Source organism: Balaenoptera borealis (assembly GCF_965194805.1).
Source record: "Balaenoptera borealis genome assembly, chromosome: 8".
In the NCBI taxonomy this organism is placed as follows: domain Eukaryota; kingdom Metazoa; phylum Chordata; class Mammalia; order Artiodactyla; family Balaenopteridae; genus Balaenoptera; species Balaenoptera borealis.
Window position 1 is genome coordinate 97,021,617 of NC_138865.1, and position 12,896 is coordinate 97,034,512.

At 37.8% G+C, this 12,896-nt stretch overlaps 1 protein-coding gene across 2 annotated transcripts in view; it reads left to right on the forward strand.

Moving 5' to 3' along the window:
• The window catches only part of RAD23B (RAD23 homolog B, nucleotide excision repair protein), a 44,920-nt gene that overhangs the window by 17,590 nt on the left and 14,434 nt on the right, over positions 1-12,896 (forward strand). For both annotated transcript variants that reach the window (XR_014247897.1, XM_082404120.1), the window contains exons 4-5: positions 2,250-2,518; positions 7,339-7,394. Coding sequence is in view for 1 of the 2 variants with exons in the window: in XM_082404120.1 (XP_082260246.1) it covers positions 2,250-2,518; positions 7,339-7,394 (325 nt within the window). In the remaining variant the exon portion in view is untranslated. The remainder of the gene's footprint in view (positions 1-2,249; positions 2,519-7,338; positions 7,395-12,896) is intronic.

Sequence of the window (12,896 nt, forward strand, 5' to 3'; positions counted from 1 at the left end):
CATAAACATGCAGTAGAGAGTTAAGACAAATAGAGGAGTGGTGGTGCTCATGATACTTTTAGGACTGAATTATGATCCTAAATTCTAAACTAATAATCTCAGAAGAGTAGTGTTATTTGTAGCACCCAAAATAAATTTAAATAGGTAATTGGAAACCAGTTTGTCAAAGACTGAAAATAGAATAAATGTGAGTTTTTTTTTAAGTCTCAAAGTAATTGATATATGCAGTAGAAAACAAAGTTGAACAAGTAAATTTTTTTTTTAACATCTTTATTGGAGTATAATTGCTTTACAATGGTGTGTTAGTTTCTGCTTTGTAACAAAGTGAATCAGTTATACATATACAAACATCCCCATATCTCTTCCCTCTTGCATCTCCCTCCCTCCCACCCCTCCCTATCCCACCCCTCTAGGTGGTCACAAAGCACCGAGCTGATCTCCCTGTGAGCTGATCTCCCTGTGCTATGCGGCTGCTTCCCACTAGCTATCTATTTTACATTTGGTAGTGTATATATGTCCATGCCACTCTCTCACTTTGTCCCAGCTTACCCTTCCCCCTCCCCGTATCCTCAAGTCCATTCTCTAGTAGGTCTGCGTCTTTATTCCCGTCTTGCCCCTAGTGAACAAGTAAATTTTAATTATGGCATACTTTTGTAGTGAGAAACGAAAAGCAGCTAAACAGTTTACATGTACTGGACTTAATTTTTTTTTAATCTATTAAGAACCATATTGATTTTGCTGTATTTAAGCACTTATTAAATGTTAAACTTTAAATACACAGGAACAGAATCATATGAGGAAACTTTGCCTCATCTAGTTTTTTCAAAAATTGTGGTACACAATTTACAGATTTAACCATTTTTAAGTGTTTGGTTCATTGGCATTAAATACATTCACATTGTTGTGTATCCATCACCACCATCTGTTTCTAAACCTTTTTTCACTTTCCCAAACTAAAACTCTGTACCTGTTAAACAGTAACTACCCATTTCCCCTGCCCCCCAGCCCCTGACACCACTGTTCTCCTTTCTATGAATTTGACTACTCTTCATACCTCATATAAGTGGAATCATACAGTATTTGTCCTTTTGTGACTTGTTTATTACCCTTAGTATAATGTCTTCAAGGTTCATCCACATTGTAGCATGTGCCAGAATTTCTCTCCTTTTTAGGGCTGAATAGTATTCCCGTGTCTAGTTTTATCATACATAGTACATAGTGGAAAATGTGGTAGCCACACATTTGGGTATGTATTTGTTATGGTCTTATTTCCTTTAGTATTATAGTAACATTGACTATTTAGAATATAACTAAGAGTTGAGCAGGATAGGTAAGTCCCATCCCCCTACCTTGCACAAGACACTTTTTTCCAGTACACTCTACTAGCTCAAATAGAACAAGTCACAAATCCACTCATTGCATTTACAGTTTGTTGGTATATACTTGGGGCAAATTATGTTGAATTTTAATCTCATCTTCCATCAAATCAGTTACCTTCTCACCTTAGGTAAGTTATGAGCTAAGCAGGTAGTGAGCATTGATAGGCTGTAGGAGAAGAATAAAACTCATATAATATGATTTTTACCCATATGTAATTGCTTTTTGCTTGGTAGGGATGTTTATGGTTCCGATTCTAGTTCAGAAAGTGCTGAGCATGCGGTTATAACTTTATTTGGCCTTTATTTGTCGGTTTAACTGTATATACATCTCAAAAGTTATGTTAATCTCTTATAGTTACACCTATTGGCTTGTAGTCAATATTGGGATTTTCTTCCCTCGAAAATACAGCAGATTATCTGGCATGTTCATTAATCATACTTCTGTTTGTATTTTCAAGAAAGTTATTTTTGTTGCTTTCAAATGACAATAAATACTTTGAAGTTATAACCAAGAAACTTTAATTGTGACGTTTTGGGGGGGAATTATGTGGTTCTTTTTTTGGATACGCATTCTGTACGTTTTAAAATACTTGCTTCTTTTGGTTCTTTTTCATAATGATCCGAAGACTGAAACCGTTGGCTAAAAGCTAATGGAAGTTCATAGTTAATATATATGCTCTCGTCAGCTTTGAAAGAATAACATAAATAGTGATTCAGATTGCCGCTATTGATCACTCATTATGTCACCTTACAAAATTATTTTCAAGTTACAAACTTGTATTAGTGTTATGTTTGTTTGTAGCGTTCAGAGATCAGGTAATAATGCAGTGTTTTATCATAATGCATTATTTTGATTTGTAATGTGTTTAGCCCAAAGCAGTGACAACACCAGCACCAGCTACAACTCAGCAATCAAATTCTGCCACCACTACCACAGTTACTTTCTCCACAGCACCAGCTGTGGTTCAGGCCCCAACCCCTGCCCCCACTTTGGCTCCCACTCCCACACCTGCATCTGTCACTCCAGCATCAACGACAGCGTCTTCTGAACCTGCACCTGCTAGTGCAACGAAACAAGAGAAACCTGCAGAAAAGCCAGCAGAAACACCAGTGGCTGCTAGCCCAACATCAACTGACAGGTAAGAACTGGATTCTAGGAAATTGTATAGGAATATGTTCATAACAGTGACTTCATGAATGTATTTATTTTGATTATTGTTTTGATCAGACTAACTTTCTATCTGCTATGTTAAACTTTTTCTAAACTTTGAACCCTGACTAAAGCAGTATGCTTGTGTCTATTTACATTTCCGTAATCTGAATTTGTATACTGTGCATTGTTTTTTTTTCTCCCAGGGTGAAGGGAAAGGGGTCAAAGTCATTATTCATTTTGTGTAGAAAAGTTAGGAAATACAAATGACCAAAAAGAAGAAGAATTATAAAATAATCTGACACTATATTATAGCTTGACACATTATGAATAACTTGACATTTGTCCCCCAGTCATTATTATATTTGACCTATGTTCTTTGACTATTGTCACATCTATCATAAACATCCTTCCATGTCAGTAAATTTTTCCAGTTGCTACATAGTATTGTGTTTGGGTCTAACATTTGTTAGGTCTTCACCTTAGAAAAGAATTTAACATCTTTGGATTTTTCCTCATCTGTAAAATGTGGATGACAGCAGGACCTATCTCATAGAGTTGTTATAAGGATTAAATGAAATAAGTGTAAAAGATATGAAATAGCACATGGCACACAGTATGTGCTGAGTAAGTATCTACATCTTTGTGAAGTTGTATAGAAATTTAAGTTTTTGCCTATGTAGATCTTTAGAACAGAAGAAAAAGTGCTGGGATATTTTGGGAGCAAAAAAAAGTTCTTGTAGGAAGTTGGCAGTTAGGATTATTGAGTAGTTTGTGACAAAGGTTTTTTTCGCCAATGATAAATAAAATAACCAAAACAATGCTTCAGTTCTCTTGGCTGGAAATCATACACGGGAATCTCTTCTTTATCTGAGAGCCTGAGTTGCTTTGTGTCCAGTATGTATTGGCACTGAAGCAAGCGGTTTGTATTTTGTGACTTTGGTGCAACTCAGGACCTCAGTGGCAGTAGAGTCCTGGAATCAGGACCAGACACAGTGGAAAACTATGCAGCATTTGGGAACACTGACATAGGAGGATGTCTGTGATAAATACAATGATGAGAAAGAATTTAGTCATGAATTCTTTCTGATCATCTTTCATTTTAGTGTTCTGTCTTTGAGTGCCGTTTCTTTGACTCAGTCAACCATGTTGGGAGGGGTTTGAGTCACCTGGTTTGTTGCTGCTTCGGGCGTCTTTTCAAGGATTTAATTCCCCAAGAAAACACAGGTTCAGGTAGTAAAATATTTTCCCTATGTCAGCCTGCTGTACTTTGCTTTAGGCATTCTGAAACACTGTTGCCTAATTTGGTACTTCTCCCATGTACAGCTAGAATTGCATACAATCACCCTTAACTAGTGGGAGACAACCCAGAGTCGACCTATGCTATTGCATCAAAAGGCTGTTACATCTTTTCTGTGTATGGGAGGGAACTTATAAATTTCACAAATTGGTTTTCCAAATCATTTAAACATTGTAAACTTAATTAAATATGTCTTGAGTTGGTACAGTATATCTTATTTTCTTAATTGCTTTAAGCTCCTTTTTAAAAGCTCCATAGTGTAAGAATTTCCAAATTGATCAATCCATTTTAATGTGCTAATATCATCAATTCAAGTTTTTTTATTATCTCTATTCTTTTTATTTCTTCTTGGGGGTACAGTTTTATTTATCTGTTTTCAAGAGTCAGGATTATCTTTTCAGACCCATAGAGATTACATAAAGGAGTTGATGGTCAGAAAAGCAGACTCCAGAGTTGCCTACTTACTTGGGCTTTGTACACCAACCTTTTACTCTTTTTTTTTAAATATAAATTTATTTATTTATTTATTTATTTTTGGCTGCTTTTGGTTCTTTGTTGCTGTGTGTGGCTTTCTCTAGTTGCGGCGAGCGGGGGCTACTCTTCGTTGCAGTGTGTGGGCTTCTCATTGCGGTGGCTTCTGTTGTTGCGGAGCACGGGCTCTAGGCGCGCGGGCTTCAGTAGTTGTGGCACGTGGGCTCGGTAGTTGTGGCACACAGGGTTAGTTGCCCAGCGGCATGTGGGATCTTCCCAGGCCAGGGCTCAAACCCGTGTCCCCTGCATTGGCAGGCGGATTCTTATCCACTGTGCCACCAGGGAAGCCCAACCCTTTACTCTTATTTCCCCAAATTATACACCTCAGAGAAGGATAGCACAGAAAGGGAAGGATGAGGGAAGCTCAGAAAACCAGCTGCTTAAATGTGCCTTAGTTTCTTCATATGTGCTATAAAACATTTAGTGGCTTATAAAGCACAGAACTCAGTGAGATAATTATCAGAAGATATGCTGGTATGAATTTGAGGAGTGTCAGAAAGTTTGTTTATCACCCTGGCCTGACATTTCATTATTAGGGATTTGTTTCTTTAGGTCAGTTTTGTTCTTTAAAAGCCACCTATTGCAGTGCAAATTCCACTTGTTGATAGCTACATTAGAGAAACTGCACTTGTGCACAAGGACTGTATTGCTTGTAATTGAGGACAAATTGGAACCAACCTAAATATCCATTACTAAGGGCATGACTTGACATGTTATTTGTATTAGAGAACTGTGCTATTCAGGTGTAGTAGTGAATAGGCAACATCAGCATCACTGGGAGTTCATTTGAAATGAATTCTTAGGTTCCACCCTAGACCTCTAAATAAGAATTTCTGGGCATGGGTCCTAGAAATCTGTATTTTAACAAGCTCTCCTGGTGAATTCTTAGGCTTCCTAAAGTTTGAGGAGCTCTGATATCCAATACTACAGGCCAGTTAAAGTATGCAGTATATATGCATATTAAATAAATGTGGTTTCAAGGCTTTGTTATCAAGTGAAAATAGCAGATTGCAGAACAGTATAGGCAATAACCACAAACCAAACAAAAGCCACATAACAACATTGCATGTTTTCTGTGGGTGGCATATTAATGTGTAGAAAAACAGTAGCAGAGGGACAACACACTAGCTGATAAAGTGGTTTCCTCTGTGGATGGGGGGGAGGAGTGTTGAGGCAGAGTCAAGATTGAATGGTGGTTAAACGGTATCTCAGTCTTATCTGTAATGTTTAAAAAGAAATTTTAAAACAACATGCAAAAATAGCACAAATTGTTCTGTAAAAGAACAGTAACAAAGGGGTCTAATTCTACCAGATAGTAAAATGTATTATGCATGGTAATGATTACAATTTAGTATGGCTCTTAACTAGAAAGACTGCTTGGTGAAATAGTAGTCTAGAAACAGACCAAAATACATACAGGGACTTAATATAAGATAAAAATGTAATTTCAGACCACTGTGGGGAAAATGCTATTAGGATAAATGTCTAGCCATTTGGAGGTAAAAAAAGATGGATCACATCTTACACTCATAAAAATAAATTTTAGATGGATAGAGATTTAATGTAAAAGTGAAACCATAAACTAGAGGAGAGCATAGGAAAATAATCGTAACCCAAAAAAGTCATAAAAGGAATGATTAATACATTTGACTACAGAAAGAATTTAAAAGTTGGAAACCAAACAAAAAATGTCTTAATAGTTTGATTTGGAATGGAATTAAATTAAATTAAATGGAATACTCTGCATCTCTGGGAAAAATTGAGGCAGTTGTAGTTCTGCTGACATGCAGTAATTGTTCAAACACACAACAACAAGACGCAAATCAGGTCTAAGGCAGGAGAATTTGTTTTCCTATATATATGGTATAGAACTGTAGTATATAATTCTTTTTGAAATTTTGCCCTCTACATGTTAATTTTACTATCTAGTTGATGAAGATATGTTAAAAATGATGCTAAAGGATTGTCTTAATCATAACAATCATGTTGAGTGTTACGATACCAGGAACTTGCTGAGCACTTTACCAGCAGTAACCCTACCCACAGCACTTGGGGATACGTGGGCACCATTGTTGACCTCATTGTATTGGTGAAGAACTGACTGAGGCTTACAAAGTAATTTATGAATTCAAACTTAGGTATTTCCGTTACTCTTACTATGCTGTAGGGTTTTCTAAGAACTGAAGTCTACTGTGTTTCGTTTCTAAAATTGGGACAGAGGTATATGTGTGTATGTTTTACTCAAAACTGCTAACTGCTGTCTTTACCACTTTTGTAAACCTCAGTTTATTTTTCTTTGGCCTTCTCTTTATGGTGTTTCATTATTGTGTTTGTGTCTTCTTTGTTTTCTAGACTCATCTTCTGCAATTGCCTAACAAAACTTAGTCCTTTTAAACTGGCTTAAAACTTGGTTACAGCTTGGGTCTATCCTGCCTCTGCATCTTTTTGTTTATGCTACGTTCCTTGACCTGAAGGCTTTCTTGCAGTTTCTGTGTTCAGAACTTAACTATAAGACCTAAATGAAATTCTACTATGTAAAGACTTCCCAGGCCTTTCCAGCCTAATGCAGTTTCTGCATGTGCTGTTTATCATATACAGCTTTTGATATTTCTTTTACTGTGACTTGACTTATAGATTATTTAATTTTTCTTGTAAATTCTTTCAGGGAATTAGTTGTCTGTTACCTTTTTTGTATTCCTTAAATGGTAAGCTCTCTGTAAGGATGTTCTTTTTTATCTTTGGACATTTTAAATGATGGATTTGCAGAACAGAATGAGTATTAAAATTGAAAATTCTTCCCATGCCATAAATGTTATGGATAAAGCTTTGGGGTTTAATCTGGAAGCCTTTTTGAACACTGTAGCCAGACTTCTACATTTAATTAAAATCAAAGAATCTCTACAAATTGGATAGCTACTAAACTTTAAGGTAAATTTTACATACTTTCTGATACATGATTTTCTAAAAACATTTTACAGTACATCAGGTGATTCTTCTCGGTCAAACCTTTTTGAAGATGCAACAAGTGCACTTGGTAAGTATCTACATTGTAAATTACCTTGTAAGAGACAGGGAGGAGGTTTAAGTTTCATTTTTCTAGATCACGAAAATGTTCATTTTCATGGTTGCTTCCAATCAAGCGGCTAAATGATTTAGATAATGCAGTTGATGTTACTAAAGACTTTTGTAAGTTAGTGTTTTATATATTGAATCCTTTAAATTGTATTGTTAAGAGTTAAGCATACTTCTTCCTTAAAGCAGATAATTTTCCATTTTCCAAATGTGGGTTTTAAATGAGGTTTTAACAAAGTTTGATCTGTGTACAGGTTTATTACAAAGTATCTTTGAAATGAGTATAAGATGTTACTAAATCTGTCTCACATTTCATCTTTATTCACCTCCAGCCTTTATTCCACCTTGTAGCCTTATAGGTCCCCATCTGCATCTTGTTGCTTGTATTGTAGTTGCAGTGAAAGTGCCTTTTATCCCGACTTTCAGTTTTACCTGTTGAATAATGTCTTTCCATCCTTCGCTTCACACCTAATCTGTCAAAATCAATTTGGGGTTTTTTGCCCATTTTCCCGTTGTAACTATACCTGGTACAGTGCCTGCTATAAGTACTCATTATTGGTCTGTTGAATGGCAACCCCATTCCTGCCCTTTGGTACTCTTCTGTACTGCTGGAAATGGTAGGGAGGTAGAAGACTGGGAACAGGTGGGAATGGCAGCTTCAGTAGAGTATGGGCTTCTGGATTCCTTGTTTAGCTGCTACAGCAGCAAGGTTCCAACAGCAGTAGTATCTCACAAGATATGGGATTGGCCCTCTGACCTAATTGAACTTGAACTCCATGGTGCCCTCATTGCCATGGAAAATGGCTGGCTGATTTCCCATAGCACATAGGGGCAAAATAGTTGTTTAATCAACTTAAGATCACCTGGATGTACCAAACCCACATTCCTATCTTTGAGAGACTGTTTTCTGGGATTACTCTGCTTCATATGAGTTAGTGTCCAACAATCGGGAAAACAGAAATCATTCTATTTCAAACAGGAAAAGGCTTAATCTTAGGAAATTGTTACAGAGGTGCTGGAACAGCTCAAGATTACCCAGAGATGAGTAAAGGGCTCTGTAGCCTCAGAGCTGAAACCAGCTAGCACGTGCCCCTGCTGCTGTCGGAGGCTGTGGCTATTGCCGTTGCTGCTTCAGTTGGAATGCACTGATACAGCTGGGTGGGAGCCCGGGAGTCCACACCTCTAGTTGCTCCTGCTCTAGTCTCTGGTGGTGGTGTCTTACCTTTTACACCTTGCATCTCTTAGAACAGCAGTTCTCAACTGTATGGTCTCGGGATCCCTTTACTCTTTCATCTTTAATTTATCCAGTCTTTATGTTGATACCTTGCTTCTTTAAATGTTTCTTCTTTGACTTCTGTGACACCACTCTTTTCTTGAACAGTACCTCTGACTATTCCTTCTCAGGCTTTCTGGTTAATTCTTTCTATCTTACCTGGCTTTTAAATGTATGAGTTTACTTTGGTTCTGCTCTAGGTCATAGTTCAAAGTTCAGACTATGGGAATGGCAGATACCACCCATATACAGTTGACACTTGAACAACACAGGGGTTAGGGGCGCCAACCCCATGTAGTCAAAAATCCATCTATAACTTTACAGTCAGGCCTCTGTATCCATGGTTCTGCATCTGCAGATTCAACCAACTATGGATCATGTAGTAGTGTACTAGGAATCGACTTATCTGATTATTAGTGGATCTATACAGTTCAAACCCATATTGTTCAAGGGTTAACTGTACTGCAAGGATTCTCAAAATTAAAACTCTAGTACATATCTCCCTCTGACTTCCCAGACTCATTCTTTAAGCTGCCAGCTGGAAAACCTATAACGTCCACAAGCTCCTTAGGTTCCAAATTTATTAATTTTTAATTCCCCCATCTGATTCTTCTCCTTTGTTCCCTTCTTGCTTGCATCATCTTCCACTCTCTACCAAAGTATTGGCATCAACCTTGACCCTCTGCCTCTCTTGGCCCAGTGAGGCCAGGAGTCCTATTGATCCTCCTTCCTAAAGTCTCTGGAATGTTTGTTCTACTGCCACTTAATTGCCTTGGTTCATGTCCTTACCTTACTGATGCTCTTCTGTTACCCTCTTTTAACTGGTCTATTCCCTGCCACAGTGAAGTTTCTAAAAGGCAAATCTAATGAGGTCATTGTTCCTTTCACAGCACCTCCTAACCTAGAAGATAAGTACAAGACTCTTTTTTTTTTTTTTTAATATTTATTTATTTTTGGCTGTGTTGGGTCTTAGTTGCGGCATGCGGAATCTTTCATTGCAGCGTGTGGGCTCTTTGTTGCAGCGCGTGGGCTTCTCTCTAGTTGTGGTGCGTGAGCTCAGTAGTTGCGGCACACGGGCTTAGTTGCCCCGCGGCCTGTGGGATCTTAGTTCCCTAACCAGGGATCGAACCCACATCCACTGCGTTGGAAGGCGGATTCTTAACCACTGGACCACCAGGGAAGTCCCCCAAAACTCATTCTTAATGACATCTAAGATTCTTCATCACTGCTTCTTCAGTCTCATTAGCTCTGTCTCATGTTGTTCACTGTCCCTAATTTTTCTAGGAGTCATTTCCCTCATACTTTCAGGATCTAAAGAGTATCAAACTTGAGTGTAGACATTTCTTTTTGAGTTTTTATAACTTGACTAAGAAGCATGATTTTAGGAGGCATAGCATCAAGGAGAGGCATGGGAGCTCTGGAGTCTAGACAGCTTGTGTTTGTGTATCTGCACCATGACTTAACAGCCGTTGATCAAATTGTTAATCTTTCTAAGCCTCAGCCTCATTATCTTTAAAAGGAAGGGAAAATAAACCTTTCTTATAGAGTTCTTGTAAGAATTGAATGAGAAACACTATGTTAAAATAGTACAGTTACGATACTCTACAACTCTTAATTTTGTTTAAAATTAAACAAAATGCCATATTGCTGTATGGCATATAATATTTTCTGTTTCTGGGAACTAGATTACTGAAAGTATATTGGCACCTGAGTGATTTGTGCTAGAATTATATCAGTGGGTAATTTAAAAGATAAAAATAGCTTAAGTACTTTATGGAATACGTAGGGAAAAGTCATTACTCTAAACAAGGTATCAAATGCTGAATTTGCTCAGTGATACTTAGTTTTTTAAGCTATGCTTTCATAGTTATTAGATAACTTTATTGAAAATTTTGCCATCAACAAAGTAGAAAGGCAACTTATAGAATGGGAAAAAATATTTGCAAACCATGTATATAATAAGAGGTTAATATCCATGATATATAAAGAACTCATACAACTCAATAGCAAAAAAAAAAAAACCAATTTAAAATGGGCAAAGTACTTGAATAGACATTTCTCCAAAGAAGATATACAAAAGACCAACAAGTATATAGAAAGATGCTTAACATCACTAGTTGTTAGGAAAATGCAAATTAAAACCACAATGAGATATCACCTCAGGCCTGTTAAAATGGCCATCATCAAAAAGACGAGGTATAGCAAATGCTGGTGAGGATGTGGAAAAAGGGAACCCTTGTAAACTGTTGGTGGGATTGTAAATTGGTGCAGCTACTATGGAAAACAGTATGGTGGTTCCTCAAAAATTAAAAATAGAACTACCATATGATCTAGCAGTTCCAGTTCTGGGAATCTATCTAAAGGAAATGAAAGCACTAACTTGAAAAAGTACCTGCATCCCCATGTTCATAACAGCATTATTTACAATAGCCAATACATGGAACAAACCTAAACGTCCATCAGTGGATGAATGGATGAAGAAGCGGGGTTGTGTGTATGTGTGTGTGTGTGTGTGTGTACACATAATGGGGTATTACCCAACCATAAAAAGTGAGGAGTTTCTGCCATTTGCAACAACGTGGATGGACCTTGAAGGTATTATGCTAAGTGAAATAAGTCAGAGAAAGACAACTCCTATAGGATCTCACTTATATGTAGACTCTTCAAATCAACACTACAAAACATCAAACTCAAAGTGGTTTCCAGAGGCAGAGGATGGGGGATAGGAAGTTGGAAGAAGGTGGTCAAAAGGTACAAACTTCCAGTTATAAGGTAAATAGTAGGGATGTAGTGTACAACATGATGACTAGATAGCTAGCATTGCTGTATGGCATATAGGAAAGTTGTTGAGAGTAAATCCTGAGTTCTCGTCACAAGGAGAAAAAATTTTTTTCTTTTTGTTGTATCCATATGAGAAGATGGATGTTAGCTGAACCTGTTGTAATCATTTCACAATATATGTTAAGTCAAGCCATCATGCTCTATGTCTTACACTTATACAGTGATGTATGTCAATTATTTCTCAATGAAACTGGGTTGGGGGGGTAGATAGACCAGAGTTTTAGTGTAAAATACTATATGAAATAAGAAAAAATTCTGCAGAAAAAATCATTCACCTGATTTTGTCACCTGTATATCAGGGAAACAGTATAGCAAAAATTGCACGGTCCCTTGCAAGGTTGAACCTGTGTTCAGATGGGGGAAAGAAAATAGAGTGAAACAAAATAAATTGCAAATCATGATAAATAATATTTAAAAAATTAATGGCTTCCATAAAGAAGAACAAAAGGCACTTATATTTAGGCTAGTCAGGCAGTACCTCTCTGAGACTGTAGCATTTAAATTGAGAACTGGAGCATGTAAAGGAACAGACCATCAAAGAAGCCTGGTGTGTGTGAAGGTTCTGGGGCAGAAGCTGTGACTTGTGAAGCAAGTAGAAATGGATTGGTTGGAGTGCGGCACGTGCAGGGTTGTTGAGGTTGGGAGCCCAAAATGAGATTAGGTTTTCTTTCTTAAAAGCTCACTTTTGCAACTGGCTGAAGAATGGATTGTAGGCTTGGGGGCAGGAGAGGAAGCAGGGCATAATCTAGACCAGAGATTGTTGTGGACTGGTCTTGAGTGAAGGCAGGGAGAAAGAGGAAGCTTGATAGGTTTGGGATATATTTTAGAGATAGGACCTACCAGGTATGCTAGTGGATTAGATGCGGAAGGAGGGGAAAGGGAATTGAAATCACCAAGGTTTCTGGTTCAAGCACTTGGTGGATGGATAGAGGTGCTGCTAATTGAAGTGGAGAAGGCAGATGATAAATGGTGGGACATGTTTGAGGGGGAATCTTTGAGATCCAAAGTCACATGCTGGTATTGGTTGAGGAGTGAGCAGAATGTGAGAAGTGGACACAGCATGTACAGACAGCTATGGCTGTGAAGGGAGGAGAGCAGACGGATGGACCAGTTCCTGAAAGAGAATTGGGATGCAGTCAAGGGAGGTGTGTTTTTGTTTTTAGGATGACATTCTAGGACATAGTTAACTGCTGATCAAGATAATTAGGTGGGCAGGAAAGGGTGGGAGATGGACAAGAAGTGTGGTAGCTTTAAGTTTAGTGGGAGAGAGTTGGCTTTCTTTAAATCAGAGTGTTGTCTGACATTTCCATGAAGAGTGAGTCAGAGTTGGAGAGATCCTGTGGGAAATGT